General features: G+C 55.1%; 1 protein-coding gene across 1 annotated transcript; it reads left to right on the top strand.

Moving 5' to 3' along the window:
* The first annotated feature begins 2,970 nt into the window (after positions 1-2,970).
* On the top strand, positions 2,971-6,627 carry FEV (FEV transcription factor, ETS family member). Its single transcript, XM_032411933.1, has 3 exons — positions 2,971-3,182; positions 3,923-3,997; positions 6,041-6,627. The coding sequence occupies exons 1-3, from the start codon at positions 3,131-3,133 to the stop codon at positions 6,625-6,627; spliced, it is 714 nt and encodes a 237-aa protein (XP_032267824.1). The 5' UTR covers positions 2,971-3,130.
* Positions 6,628-14,116: the final 7,489 nt, after the last annotated feature.

Below are 14,116 nucleotides of genomic sequence, written 5' to 3' on the forward strand. Positions count from 1 at the left end.
TTCTGGGCTGTCTGAGAGGGAGAAGCCTTGATGAGGTCATCCAATTTACTGGTGACAAAACCAGGACTTGAACACAGGGTTCCTGACCCCAAATTCAGGCTGTTAAGGGAAGGCTGACCTGAGCTGGGGCTAAACGCCTCAGGCCTCAGCAGAACCCCACACCTCTGTGGGCCCCCAAAGAGTCTGGAGTTCCTGCCTGGTCACAGGCTCTTAACTGTCCCCTTGGAGGATGATAATAGTAATAATAGCTAAATGTAAGGCTGTCTGAGTGCTCAGCATGGGTTATATAAGCCTCATAATTCTGTATGATAGGTACTGGAATCCTCATTTTACAGAGGAAGAGACTAACTTCCCCAAAGTCATACAACTAGGAAATAGGGGAACCAGAGTTGAACCCAGAACCCAGACAAACTAGCCTCAGAGCCCAGCAGCCCTTCTTCCCTCTTCCTGCTTTGCAAGGGTAGGCAATGGGCAAAAGGAGATCTAGTATCCACCATCAGCTAAACTGCCCTCCCTCTAGGAGGGTCTGTGGCTGCTGGGAAGAGTCAGCAAGATGGCTGCAGGAATGGCAGTGGGAACTTGAATAGGACACTCCCCGTCTCTAGGTTTTAGTGTCCCCATCCATACAACTAGGGAGTTGAGAGAGCTAATATTTGCTGCAGCCTTTGTCAACAGGAACCTTCTAGCTTTTCCTGGACCTAGGGGTCCAACGCTGCATCCCACACGGGCACCTAGAGAGTAGGGGGCTCAGAGACCAGGCTGGGAGTGTTTTCACCTTTCCAACCTTCTCCCATTCTAGGTAGGTTGATGGTCAGCAGAACCCTGTTGGACTGGGACCCAGCCAGGTGGGAGGAGGATGGAGGAGAAGCTGCCTGGGACTTGTCCATTGACTGTACTCAGCCAAGGCCAAAGGGCATGAAGGAGGTCATCTCCTTTCTGGTGCAGCCAAGACCCAGGGGCAGTGGGGGGGGGGCAACTCTCAAGCTCTTTCCAGAGCTCACCTACGCCTTCAGCACCTGAGTCTTTAATGAGGCAGAGACAGAGCCTGAGCTGTTGATCCCTCACCAGTCCAGAGCTGGGATATCTGGAGAGACCTCCAACTCTGAGCATCTCTCCCTTCTATCTGTCTCAGCCTTCTGCTGAGAGCATTGAGTGAACTCCACTGCCTTCCCACTCTCAGCTCTGACCTTCTGCTCCTCATTTTCTATCTGGGAAAGGAATAAGAAGGCATGAAGGTAAAGGATTAGCACCTCAACCCCACCTCCAAGGCCCTCCCATCCTGTGAACCCCTGGGTTTGGTCTCCAAGGAACATCCTAAACTCTCATCTTTGCTCCCCCCAAATTCCTCATCCACATCTTCCTTTAGGATCCTGGGGTCCTAGGATCCCCTAGTTCCCCCTGGACTCTGCCTCCCTCATTCCTCTTTTGTTCCTTCTGACTTTTGCACCCTCCATCAGAAAGGCAAATACTCCAGCAGTTACAGCAAGTGAGGAATGAACAGGGGCTCTGCAGAACCCCCCAAGTTGGACTTTCCAGCCATCGTCAGTTGGGCACTCCAGGATCATGGATCCTGCAGGAAACTTGCCCACTCCAATCTGTGTGCCATCAAGTCCCAGTCTCCTCACCTCCTGGGCTCAAGCAGTGGGAGGGAAAGGCCTTGAGATTACCAATTCTGACAGTAGCCACCAGGTGCTGCATGCCTGCAGGTGGGCCCCTAAGCCCAGAGCCTCATCTTCAGCTAGCATCCCTCCTTAGCTAGCCTCTCTTGAGCCAAGAAGCCCCACAGGTACTCAGAGACTTCAGGCCACCTGGGGACCACATCAGCTTTGCTAATATACAATCAGTGTCTTTCGAAGGGATTTCAGCCTCCATACCTCCCCTGGGTTGGAGGCCGTATACAGTACAGAGCCCTGTTTCAACCCTTCTACTCCTGCTAGAGCAAGGTGCCAGTTGCAGCCTGGTTCAGGGATAACCAGGATGGGAGTAGTTGAGAGGGTGCATGGTAAGCTGGGATGACAGGGGATAGGGAAGGATGGAAGAGCAATCCTTTTGGGGGGAAATGGAAGGGGGCTCATGAGCCTCCTGCATGACCCAAATTAGTGAGGAACAAATGAATGAAAAAAGGAGGGGAAGGAGAGAGATAGGACAGAGAGAGAGCGCATAGAGACAGGAAGGGGGGATGGCATTGAAGAGACTAGATGAGGAAGGAGAGACCTACAAAAGGGGGAGGGAGGGGCAACCTGCTAGAAGTTGTGGGGGGACGACACAACGTTGGCCCAGAGGCCTGGGAACCCTGGAAAGGCGAGAAACAGGCCAAAGCAAGAGGGAGACAGGGAAGGAGATCGGGTCTCTAGGGAAGAGCAGAGAGTGGGAGCCGAGGAGGAGGGAGAAGGCGCAGGGAGGAGGTGGGGGCGGAGATAAAGCGAGCAACTGCTGCCCGGCCGGGAGCGGAGCGACAGGCGAGAGGGAGGGAAGCGGAAATTTAAAAGTGAAGATGCAGATAACGCAGCCTGGAGACGGGAACCCGGGTGGGGGCGGGGGGAGGAAGGGGGGAGGAGAGTGGAGCCTTGATGGGGGCTGGAATGGGTGGAAGGAGGGGCTGTGGCCCCGGGGGTCCGAGGTGGGGCCGGGTACCCTGCCCCATCGCTGTTTGCTGAGAGTCACGGAGGCGGAAAAGAAATGCGCTCCCGACCCCTATCAGAGCTGGAGGCCCAGGCCCATCCCCCGCGCGTCTCCCGGGTTGCGGGGCGCTGGGGGCTGCTGGGTGCGCTTGGCTGCGGCGCGGCGCGTTGGAGACTTTATTGCGATGGGGCGATAAGAGGGGCGGGGGCGGGGCCCGGGGGGCCGAGGCAGCAGCGCTTTAATTAAAACGGAAATTGCGGCCCCTGCCCGCGCGGGGGGCCGGAGGGTTCCAGGCAGCCTGGTAGCTGGGAGCATCGCTCCAGGACCCCCTCCATTCCCCGCCACACCCGGGCAGCCCCCTCCCGCCAGGCCCTGCCGGACCCGCGCCGTCTTCTTGTCACCCGCGGTTGCCTCGGGCGGGGATCGGTGCCCCGGAGCGCAAAGCCTGACGCGTCCCCCCTTTCTCATCCCCCCCCCCACACCTCCCACCACCCAGACCCTGGCGGCGATGAGACAGAGCGGCGCCTCCCAGCCCCTGCTGATCAACATGTACCTGCCAGGTACCAGGGACCAGCCGGGGGCTGGAGGCACCAAGACCTGGGGCCTGAAGTTTGGGTTCGGGCATGGGAAGGGGTTGCTGGGGTCCAAGGGAACGGGACCAGAGACTAGGATTGCTGGGAGGACTGAGCAATCGAGGGGCACTGGGGGACCTTAAAGGCAGATGGAGCTTTGGGGTTTTAGTGTGAGGTCTAAGGACTCGAAGTGAGCAGATTGGGAGCCTGGGAGGCCGAGGGCGCGAGCTCAGCGGCTGAGGGAGCCTGGTAGGGGGAGCAGGGGTCTTCGGTGTGGCAGGGGACTGACTCAGTGTGCGTTCAGCGTTGGGAAGCTGTGGTCAGCTGAGCGTCGCCCCTGCGCCCTCGTGGCTTCTCACCTCCGTGCTCCGAGCGTTCCCACCAGCCCAGCCTTCCAGGCGCCCTCCTCTCTTCTCCGATGGGCTCCGGGCGCTCCCGCTCCGCGGGCGCACTCCCTGCTCGGCTTTATAAGGCTCCCGCCGGCCCGTTCGGAAAGCGGATTTCCTTTTTCCTGGACGCGTTTCCTGACTTGGGCGTTATGGAGGGGCTCCGCGCGGCGCGCGCCGGGGCCAGGCTCGGGGAGGAGGGGCTGGCGGCTCGAGCCCCCAGCCTCGCACCCAGGAACCAACCCCCCACCCCCCACCCCCCGAACCTTGGTCCGGAGCCCTTTCCGTCAAGCCCACAACCTCCGCCCGGGTCCTCCTGAGTGTTTTTTCCTGCTGCTACAGATCCCGTCGGAGACGGTCTCTTCAAGGAAGGGAAGAGCCCGGGGTGGGGGCCGCTGAGCCCAGCGGTACAGAAAGGTGAGCTGGCCCGCGGACGGGGGTTGAGGGTGGGGGTGAGGACAGCGGATGGAGGCCGGGGCACCCACCCCAGAAGGACGGGCGCCACCGCCACCGGACCGGAGGGTGGAAGCGTTGTGCACTGCGGGGCTCTGGGAAGGGAGGGTCCAGGCGTGACTGTGGGGAGGCTGAGGGGAGGGGACATTCACTTGGCCTTGGGCTCCACTCCAGTATGTTCTGAGTCCCAGAGCTGGACCTGCAGACCAGGGCAGAGGAAGAGGATCCTGGCCCTTGGCCTTTTTACACTGAGGGGCCAGGACCCAGGTGCTTGGTGTCCTTCCCCTCTTGGCCTCAGGACCACAAGGCCAGGGCACCTCTGGGCAAGGGGAATTACTCCCTGGCCACTCCAGTCCTTCTCACCACTACCACTGGGTCAGCACCTACCTGCCTCAATGGCCCAGGCCAGCAGGGCTCTGGGGGCCAAGGCGGCTGGGCCATTGACATTGATCCTCAGGTTCCTCCATCAGGCTTCCCAAGTCGCTAAATTACTCTAGGCTTTGTCTTGTTGGTCTCTGAGCCTGGCTGGCCCTCCAGGCAAAGCCTCCCCACAGCCTACCCCCCCCCAGTACCCTAGATCTCACCAAGTCACAGGAACCACAGTGACAACGTTGGCAACTGCTTTATCCAAAAGGGAACTGACTCCCAGCAAGAATGGGTTTCCAAGCCTCTGATGTCAGTCTGTGTGGGTGCCAGCTTTAACCCAAACCTTCCCTTAACCGTCCCTTAACCTTCCCTTGTTCCTGACCCTAAAGCTCCCAGCCTGGAGTCAGGCAGCTACTGGCTGAGCTGGTGTGGAGGGATTGGGGTTGAAATGATGTTGGGGGCAGCGTCTGGGTTCAAAGCGAGTGGTTGAGAAAGGAAGAGAGGCTCCACCAGTCTTGATTTGAATCAATAATCAGAATACTTCGCGGAAAATCCTTTTTTTCCTCTTCCCTAAAAGAGAGTGAGAGAAAGTCATTGGATCAAGATTTTTCTCCCCTTGTCTGACTGAGGCTCCAAAACAGGGGAGTGAGAGAGAATTATCGGGCAGCCCTCTCTCTCATCACCCGAATATCCGGGAAAATCCTACTTGCCGCTTGCAGCAATCCCGAAATCTGGACGGCCCGGCCCGAAGAGCCCAGAGATGGCCAAAGATGGGAGGAGGCAGGGAGCCAAGCAGAGTCTTCCCGGTCTTCTCTCCTCTCCTAAGAGCTGTGCATCACACCCCAAAGTATGACACCTTCCCAGGCCGGGAATCCCGGCTGGTCCGAAAAACAGGGCGGAACCCGAGTAACGCCAGCGCGGCGCTCTGCACCCCCGACCCTGGAGGGGGTGGGGAGCCTTCAGAGTCTGACCCTCCTCGCACGCTGTGGAGACCACTGCTCCCATTCCTGTCTGACTGGTACGGCAAGAAAACCAGCCCCCGCCTCTTCTCCACCTCAGGCGGGGCCGGTCCAACTGTGTGCCTTTGGGGGCTAGGCCTTGTCTAGCGGCGGGGGTGGTCCCGCTGCACCCTGGCCTCTTCCCCCTGGACTTGCGGACATGGTCCAGCTGGGATGTGGCAGTCTAAGCACCTGCGCAGACGACCCTGTGCGGTCGTGTAGGCTCCTCTCCGCTCCGAATAAGGGCGCAGGGCCAAGGTGGCAGTAGGGGCCGGTATTGGGCCCTTGCTGGCTTCCCAGAGCCGCGTGCCCCGGGGCGCCGCTACCTCCACGCCGAGGAGGCTGTGCTTCGCCCTCCTGCCCAATTCTCACAAAGCCAGGAGCCCGCGGGGCTGCGTCCTCCTAAGAGGGGGCCGTGCTTCCATTGTGCAAAATCACGGGCAAGGCTAAGGACCGCTCGGCCGATCGGCCCCTCCCCGGCCAGCCGCTGCAGCGACGCCCAGCTGCCCTGCCCGACGCGCGCTTTTTCCCTCACCCGACGCCGGTTCCCACCGGCCGGGTTGGTCTGCCGCCTCACCTCTCCCCCGCACCCCGCCCCGCGCCTCCCCCGCCCCGCCCGTGGCTGACCGCCCCCTCCCCACAGGCAGCGGGCAGATCCAGCTGTGGCAGTTTCTGCTGGAGCTCCTGGCGGACCGCGCCAACGCCGGCTGCATCGCGTGGGAGGGCGGCCACGGCGAGTTCAAGCTCACGGACCCAGACGAGGTGGCGCGGCGCTGGGGCGAGCGCAAGAGCAAGCCCAACATGAACTACGACAAGCTGAGCCGCGCGCTGCGCTACTACTACGACAAGAACATCATGAGCAAGGTGCACGGCAAGCGCTACGCCTACCGCTTCGACTTCCAGGGTCTGGCCCAGGCCTGCCAGCCGCCGCCCGCGCACGCCCACGCCGCCGCCGCCGCCGCCGCCGCCGCCGCCGCCGCCCAGGACGGCGCGCTCTACAAGCTGCCGGCCGGCCTCGCCCCGCTGCCCTTCCCCGGCCTCTCCAAACTCAACCTTATGGCCGCCTCGGCCGGCGTCGCGCCCGCCGGCTTCTCCTACTGGCCGGGCCCGGGCCCCGCCGCCACGGCCGCCGCCACCGCCGCACTCTACCCCAGCCCCGGCTTGCAGCCCCCGCCCGGGCCCTTCGGCGCGGTGGCCGCCGCCTCGCACTTGGGGGGCCACTACCACTAGACGGGGCGGCCGGGTGCCGTGCGGCCTCTCCCAGGCGCTCAGAGCCTCGCTCGGTCCCATCCACACCCGGGGAAGGGGCCCAGAGCCTCCCCCACCGTTCCTTTGATCTCAGATTTTACTCCGTCGCCGCACCCAGCCCCGGGGGGCGGGGAGGGAAGGGACCTGAAGCCTCCTCCGTCTTCTTTTAACACTGGTTTGCCACCGCCCCCGCCCCCCGCTGTACCCTCAGCCCCCGGGGGAGAGTGACTGTGCCCCCCCCCGGCTTTCTTTAACCTCTATCTTCTAGGCCCCAGAGCCCCGAAGGGGGTTCCCGGACCTCCCCTGTCTTTTTCTGCCCTCCACCAGTACTTCTGTCTGGCTCCTGGAAGCCCCCTCCATTATGATCCCTCTTTTTCAAATTCCAAATCTTTTCTCGTTTTTTCTTTCCCCCGCTGAGCTGTCCCATCCTAGAATGATAGCGGCCTCACAGTCCACCTGCTCCTTGACTACCCGGGCTTCACCGGACTTGGTGAGGGCCACTGCCCCTGTGGCTCATCTAGGTAGCTTCCGGCCCCCCTTCCTCTCTCTCTCTCTTTTCTCTCACGCAGGATGGCCTGGTGTGTTTCTATTCCCTTCCAGACCCATTAAAGCTCCCAAGCTCCCTACTGCCTCCTCTCTGTGTTCTTTGATGCACCAGAACCTTTCTTTCAGGGGAAAAGGAGATGCCCAGCTCAGGCCTGAGCAGAAAGGCCTTACAAGGAAGAGTTGGAGAGAATGAGGGCAAAGCCGACTTGGGTGCTCCCGGAGGGGACAGAGGAGCCTCTGGTGGGTGGGCTCAGCCCAAGAGGGAGACTGCCCTGTTGCAGCAGCCCCACTCGACTGACCGACCGCCGGGCAGTCGACCCCAACCTGCCTCACCCTGCCTTCCACCTGCCCGTTCACCTCACCCCACCCCGCCCTCCATCCTAGCCTGTCTCATCCGCACACCATCTCAACCTTTTCTGTCTCCAGTTCGTCTCCTTCCCCACCTCCCCTCCCCTCCCCAGCCTACCCTCACTTTGACTTTCTCTCACCCTCATTCACAAAACGCCCCCCTGCCCCGGTATCTCCAACGCTATCTCTTCTGTGGATCTGCCTCCTGATTTTCAGAAAGAGGGATCCCCCGCCCCGGGTTCCGCACCCGCCTCTCCCGGCGGTGGCTTGGTGAGGCACTCTCCTTCTCGCGGGTGGCGCGCGCCCTCTGCTGGTCGGAGGAGGGTAAGCCAGGGCCGGGTTTTGCCCCTAAGCCTGGACTTAGCCTGGTGAAGCCTCAGCTGTTCCATCTCCTGGAGTCCTGGAGGACCCCGACGCTTCCAGGCTTCCTTTGATCTTCAGAGAGGAGGGAAAAGGAGGAACCCTAGCCCTGCCTCCCTCAGGAAGTCCTGGAAGTGACTCAAGTGGGTCATTCTGGTTGCCCCCCCCATTTTAAAAGATTTTGAGAGAGAGAGAGAGAGAGAGAGAGAGAGTGCGCACGAGTGGGGGGAGGGGCATAGGGAGAGGGAGAAGCAGGCTTCCTGTTGAGCAGGGAGCCCGAGGTGGGGCTCGATCCCAGGACTCTGGGATCACGACCTAAGCTGAAGGCAGACGCTTAATGGCTGGGCCCTTTTCCTCACCACCTGGAGGCCCTTCTGAATCCTGCACCCACTGGGACCATGGCCTTTATGCTCTCTCCGAGCATTTTACAAAAACTGTTGGCAGGAAAACTGCCTTAAACGCGTTCCCTTAGATGGAACAACACCTGGGCAGGTGCGTGAAGTGATTGCTGCGACGTTGGGTTGCACACCAAGGCAAGCCCCCCTCCCCCACCCATGGTCTTGGTGCTTCTTTCCCAAGGTTCCTGTGGATTGCGGGTTGAGGGGAGAACACCCTGGGCTCCCGCAGGAGGCCGAGAAGATTTCCCTGCGCGCTGTGGACGGAAGGGGACTTGCAGGTGGAAGGCAGCACAGTTCTGTGCAGGGAGGGCTGGAATGCTTTTCCCCAAAGAGTGCTGATGAAGTCATCAAGGTCCACCTAGGGAAAGAGTCTTTATCCTTTTTCATTTTATTTTCACTTAATTTTTTCCTGGTTTTCCAAATAGCACATACTTGGCATAGAAATTTTGGAAGATACACACACAAGGCCTTCATTAAATATGAGTTGGATGAAGAGTGTAATGAAACATGGGGAAAAATGACCCATTACACAGAGGCCACTATTCATATCTCTTTGACATAATCTCTTTCTTTTTCACTATGGCTTTTAGAATTTAATGGTACCCTACTTTAGTCACCTAATATTCTGGTACGAGCATGTTCCATATCATTATGCCCTATAGATGTCATGAGGTGGAAGAGCAGGCTCACGTATTCCATGGGGCAGATGAACCAGGGGATGAGTTGCACATTGTGAGGGCCTCAGTGACTTGGAGGGAGGTGCAAAGGACCTCTCTGCAGGGGGCAGGAAGCTGGGAAGGAGAACAGATTCACTGGAGAGACAGAATCGGGATCCAAAAAGATCTGGGCTGCTAAGAATTGTGGGCTAAATGTAACAAGGTGAAATTTTCTGGCAAAGAGTGTGAGGCCCTGCTCTTAGATCTTTAAATGAAAAAACAGGAGGTCAGAGTGTGAGGTGTGGCAAGGAAGTGGCTCAGGAGAGCCTGTGTATAAATTAGTGGCTTCTTAGTCAACACAATATTAAATGGGAGGCCGAAGGGTGGAATGTAGGAAAATCATTGTGATCTGAGGATGCACTGATGGAGCTATGGCCCCAAAGACGAAGGAAATGACCCCCTTGCTCTAATGAGTGTGCCCCCAGCATAATGGGACACAGTGTTAGAGAGCACTTCCTAGAGAACACCAAATGGAGAACATACAGAGTAGTGGGCTCAGGCAGTGAAAAGAGAGAAAGCTGGAGAACCAACGACAATGAGAGATGTAGTCTGGAAATCACACTGGGGAAAGGGACACGAGAACTGTCCTCGATTACTCAAAGATCTGGCCTGTGGCAGAGGACCTGGATGTGTGCGACGAAGGGCAGTATTGGGAAGCTACAGGAAGACAGACATGTCACTTTGATTGAACGAAGCACTTCTGTCGGTACTCAGCAGCCCCTTTCCCAGGGGCCTGCGGGAGGGGGAGACAAGGTAACTTCTCCAAACTTGAGGCTCTTGAAGTCCTGTGAGTAAGTTGGTAAAGATGGGATTTCAGGCACCATTGGGCAGCTGAGGGGAGGTGTCCTTAGATTTGAGGATCTTCATACCTATGAAATCACATCCTTAAAGCCCACCCTGCCCCCCTGTTTTTTCCTACATACAAAGCCAATTTGGAAGCTAAGATACGGGATTGGGAATCAGAAAACCTGAATTCCAGTCCCAGTGTCAACTCACTTGCTATGTCACCTTTGGACAACCACATCTCTTCTCTGGGATTCCATTGTGTCTCCTTAAAATAATGAGGCTCAACCAGGGATTTGAGAATTCTACTCTGTGGAACCTCAGAAGTCACCTAGGTTCTCTCTGTTCCAAAAAAAAAGTTGGAAAATGTCTGTCCAAGGTGATTTCTAAGGTTGTGTCCAGCCCCCAAATCTCATAGATGGGTATTCTCTTCTCCAGGCCACTTCGGCTCTAGCTATGTCTCTGCCTCAGTGATACTTCCAAGCTCTGAGTTACTGTGGTTTTGAGGTGACTCTACTCTCATTCAAGCCCCAAAGAAGCCACACTCTTAATACGCTCAGCTTCCTGATGATCCAGGTCTATCCTCATGGACCCTTCACCCCTTGGTTCTTGGCCGTCCAGGGTACTGATCCCACCATTGCTCCCCTCTCCCATTCCAAGATCCAGCCCCTCTTGCGTTCCCTGAAGTCCTGAGCATTTTCTCCACCTCCTCATTTATGTCACTGGTGAAAATATGGCTCACTTCCTACCCCCCCACCACCCCCCAACACCACATGCTTCTGTTACAGAGTTTATAGAACACTTCCGCATCCATCGTCTTATTGGTCCCGTCCATGGTCAGGGAGGAAGAAAGAGCAAGGATTGCTTTACCCGCTAGAAGGATAAATAAACCAAGGCCAAATAGGTTAAGAGACTTGGCTAAAGTCTCAGGTTTGTTCTAGGACCTGTGTCTTCTGGTTTCTCTCCCAAGCCTTTTCCCAATGCTGAGTGGTTTCTCCATTGTCCCGAGTGGCCCTTGATTACCTTCTTTGTAGGATCCCTCCCACCCCCAGCCAGGATTACACACACCTGTGTCTCCTCCACAGGTGGAGGATAATGTGTGTGCCATGTCACCAAGCTCCACTTGCAGATGGACTCAGAAGCCTGACCAGCATGCGGGGGGAGGACATCTGTTTCCACACCACCTGATATCTGCACAGTCACAGAGGCACATGTTAGCTCAGGGGACCACAGATAGACATCAAAATGGGCTTCTGTGCTGTACTTTTCTCAGACCCTTCTGCTTTTCTGGCCTTCATCTTTTTTCCAATATGTCTTTAAGATGCACTTAATTTCAGCTTGTTCCTCAAACTATTTATAATTCATATCAAGTAGACTTGCTGATAATAAAAAGGAGCAACCCTACCATTCATTGAACCTGACTCTGCCAGGCTCTGCCCTATTCGGATGATTTTCATGTGGTATCTCCTCTGAGCGGGCCACAACCTCGCCAGGTGGGGATGGTTACCTCTCCTTCCAGATGAGGAAGCTCAGGCTTGGAGAAGTCAGGTGGCTGGCCCAGCCTGTGACCCCTGAGCTCAAGTCCTCAGCATCACACCACATCCCCTCCTGCGGGACCTTCCTGGAGAGCCTCTTCCTCATGTGGATGTGACCTGCCGCTTACCCATTGCAGGTGTACTCTTGTTTAATTGTCATAGCAGAAGATGGTTGGTTATGAAGGGCAGATTGACGGCTTATGATTGTCCTTAGTTAGGGCTTCCATCTGATAAAGAGCAAATCGGAGACTGTTTTGTTCCCCCCTTGTCTTTTGCAAGCCTTCACCTTCCTACTTGTGTTCCTACAAGCTTGGAGTAGATCACTCTACTCTGGGGTGGGGCTGGGGGGTCTGACTGCACTTTGACTTTGATAGCATTTCCTACCTCAGTTTTGTCAGTGGTATTTCTCCCTGACTCTCCTCTGTCTTGGAATGGTGGGTTTCGTATGTAGAGACAAGTGACCCACTGTCCCACTGACTATGACTTTTTCTATTTCTGAGGATTCTCTCACTGGATGCTGCCTGCTATTTCTGCCTTTCCTTTCTTTTTAGACAATGGCAACACAGTATGGGGGGATAGGAACAAGGGCTCTGGAGCTGAACTTCCCAGGCTTGGGTGCTGGCTCTGTCCCTTACTAGCTGTGTGACCTCAAGCATGTTACTTTTCTTCTTTGTGCCTCAATTACCCTATCTGCAAAATGGATTTGATAATAACAGAACCTACCTTAGAGGGCTGAAAGATTAAATGATTACATAAGTACCTTGGTACATATATCCATATTTTCTATTATTAGACAAACCAACAAAACCACCCTAAACAAAGCAAGTCCCTGCCTCTTCTCCTCTAGTACCAATCAGATGCCCCCAAGTGTCCCGGGAGGAACTTGAGTGGCCATATCTACTTTTTTAGGCCAATCCAGACCTTGTTCTGGACCCACCTACTGAGCTTCACCAAGAACCAGCCCCTTGACTGGTGATAGGGCCATGCCACTGTCACATGGGGCAGCCTCCTATACCCAGTGCATCCTCCATTTCTTCTTGCGGTAATACTGAATCTAGAATTACAGGATCTCAGCTAGTTACCAGCCTTGTGACCTTGGAAATCTGTCTATACTATTTGGAGACTTGTTTTCTTTTCTAAAATGTGGACAATAGGGGCGCCTGGGTGGCTTAGTCGGTTAAGCCTTCGACTCAGGTCATGGTCCCAGGGTCCGGGGATGGAGCCCCATGTTGGTTTCCTTGATCAACGGGGAGCCTACTTCTCCCTCTCCCCCTGCCCTCTGCTCATGCTCCCTGTATCTCAAATGAATAAATAAAATCTTAAAAAAATAAATAAAATAGGGGCGCCTGAGTGGCTCAGTCATTGGGTGTCTGCCTTGGGCTCGGGTCGTGATCCCAGGGTCCTGGGATCGAGCCCCGCATCGGGCTCCCTGCTCAGCGGGAGGCCTGCTTCTCCCTCTCCCACTCCCCCTGCTTGTGTTCCTGCTCTCGCTATCTCTCTCTGTCAAATAAATAAATAAAATCTTTAAAAATAAATAAATAAAATAAAATGTGAACAATAGTAATGTTTACTTCCCATGGTCATTGTGTAGATTAAATAAGAATAATGTTAACAATATGGGGCGCCTGGGTGGCTCAGTAGGTTAAGTGTCTGACTCTTGATTTCAGCTCAGGTCATGATCTCAGGGTCATGAGATCAAGCCCTGTGTCAGGCTCTGCACTCAGTGTGGAGTCTGCTTGAGAGTCTCTCTCTCCCTCTACCCCTCCTCCTGCTCTCTCTCTCTAAAATAAATACATAAATTTTAAAAAGAATAATATTAGCAATAGTACCTAACCTACTTCTCACACTTACCACTACCCAAATAATATCCTAATATTATTTCTCTCAATGTAGCAGACACAGCTAGCTCCATCCCCCCAAATTTGCATGCTCCTTACTTCACATAGTAGAGGTGTCACTGGGAAGTGATTGCCCAGCCAGGGACTCATTTTCCAGCTCTCCTTATATTTTGGTGGGAGCCACGCGACTTGTTTTTGCCAAGAATATGAATGGAAATGATAGTATGTGTTGCTCACAGGCCCAAGCATTTAGAAATGGAAGTGCCTTTTCCATACTTTCTTATTCCCTTTCTGCCATCTGGATTCAGAGGAGGACTAGTTCCTAAGAGAAGGCAGAGCTACCATATGGATGGATCTTGGTTCCTAAAACACCACATGGAAAGAAATCACCCATCAATGTGCATTAGACTATTCCTTGAAGTTTGCAGGATTTCTTCTTACAGCAACTAACATTACCATAACTAATATCCAAATCACATTGAATCTTTACAACAATCCTCTGAAATAGACATTATGATTTCCCCCACTTTATAGATGAGGAAACTGAGGCACAGAGGGGTTAAGCTTGAAGTCACACAGTGAGAAAGGGCAGAGCAGAATCTGCACCCAGTCTCATTTCAGAAGCAGTGAGTTCTCTTAACCACTAAGGATGTGAAAGAGCTTTACACGCTAAAGCCTCCTAGAAATAATAATAATAATAATAATAATAATGGCTAATACTTATTGAACACTTACGTGCCAGGCACTATTTAAAGAGCTTTACGTTCATTTAATCCTTATGACCCTCTATAGTTGGTTCTAGTATTATTCCCATTCTGTAGATGAGGAAAACTAAGGCACAAAATGTTAAAAAACATGCTCGGGGTCACAGTGCTGCTAGATAGAGGTGTGATTCAAACCCTAGTAGCTCAGCTCACTCCTTTCCCCACCTCTTATTCCCTTATCAT

This window comes from Phoca vitulina, unplaced genomic scaffold (assembly GCF_004348235.1).
Source record: "Phoca vitulina isolate PV1807 unplaced genomic scaffold, GSC_HSeal_1.0 scaffold1, whole genome shotgun sequence".
Classification (NCBI taxonomy): Eukaryota; Metazoa; Chordata; class Mammalia; order Carnivora; family Phocidae; genus Phoca; species Phoca vitulina.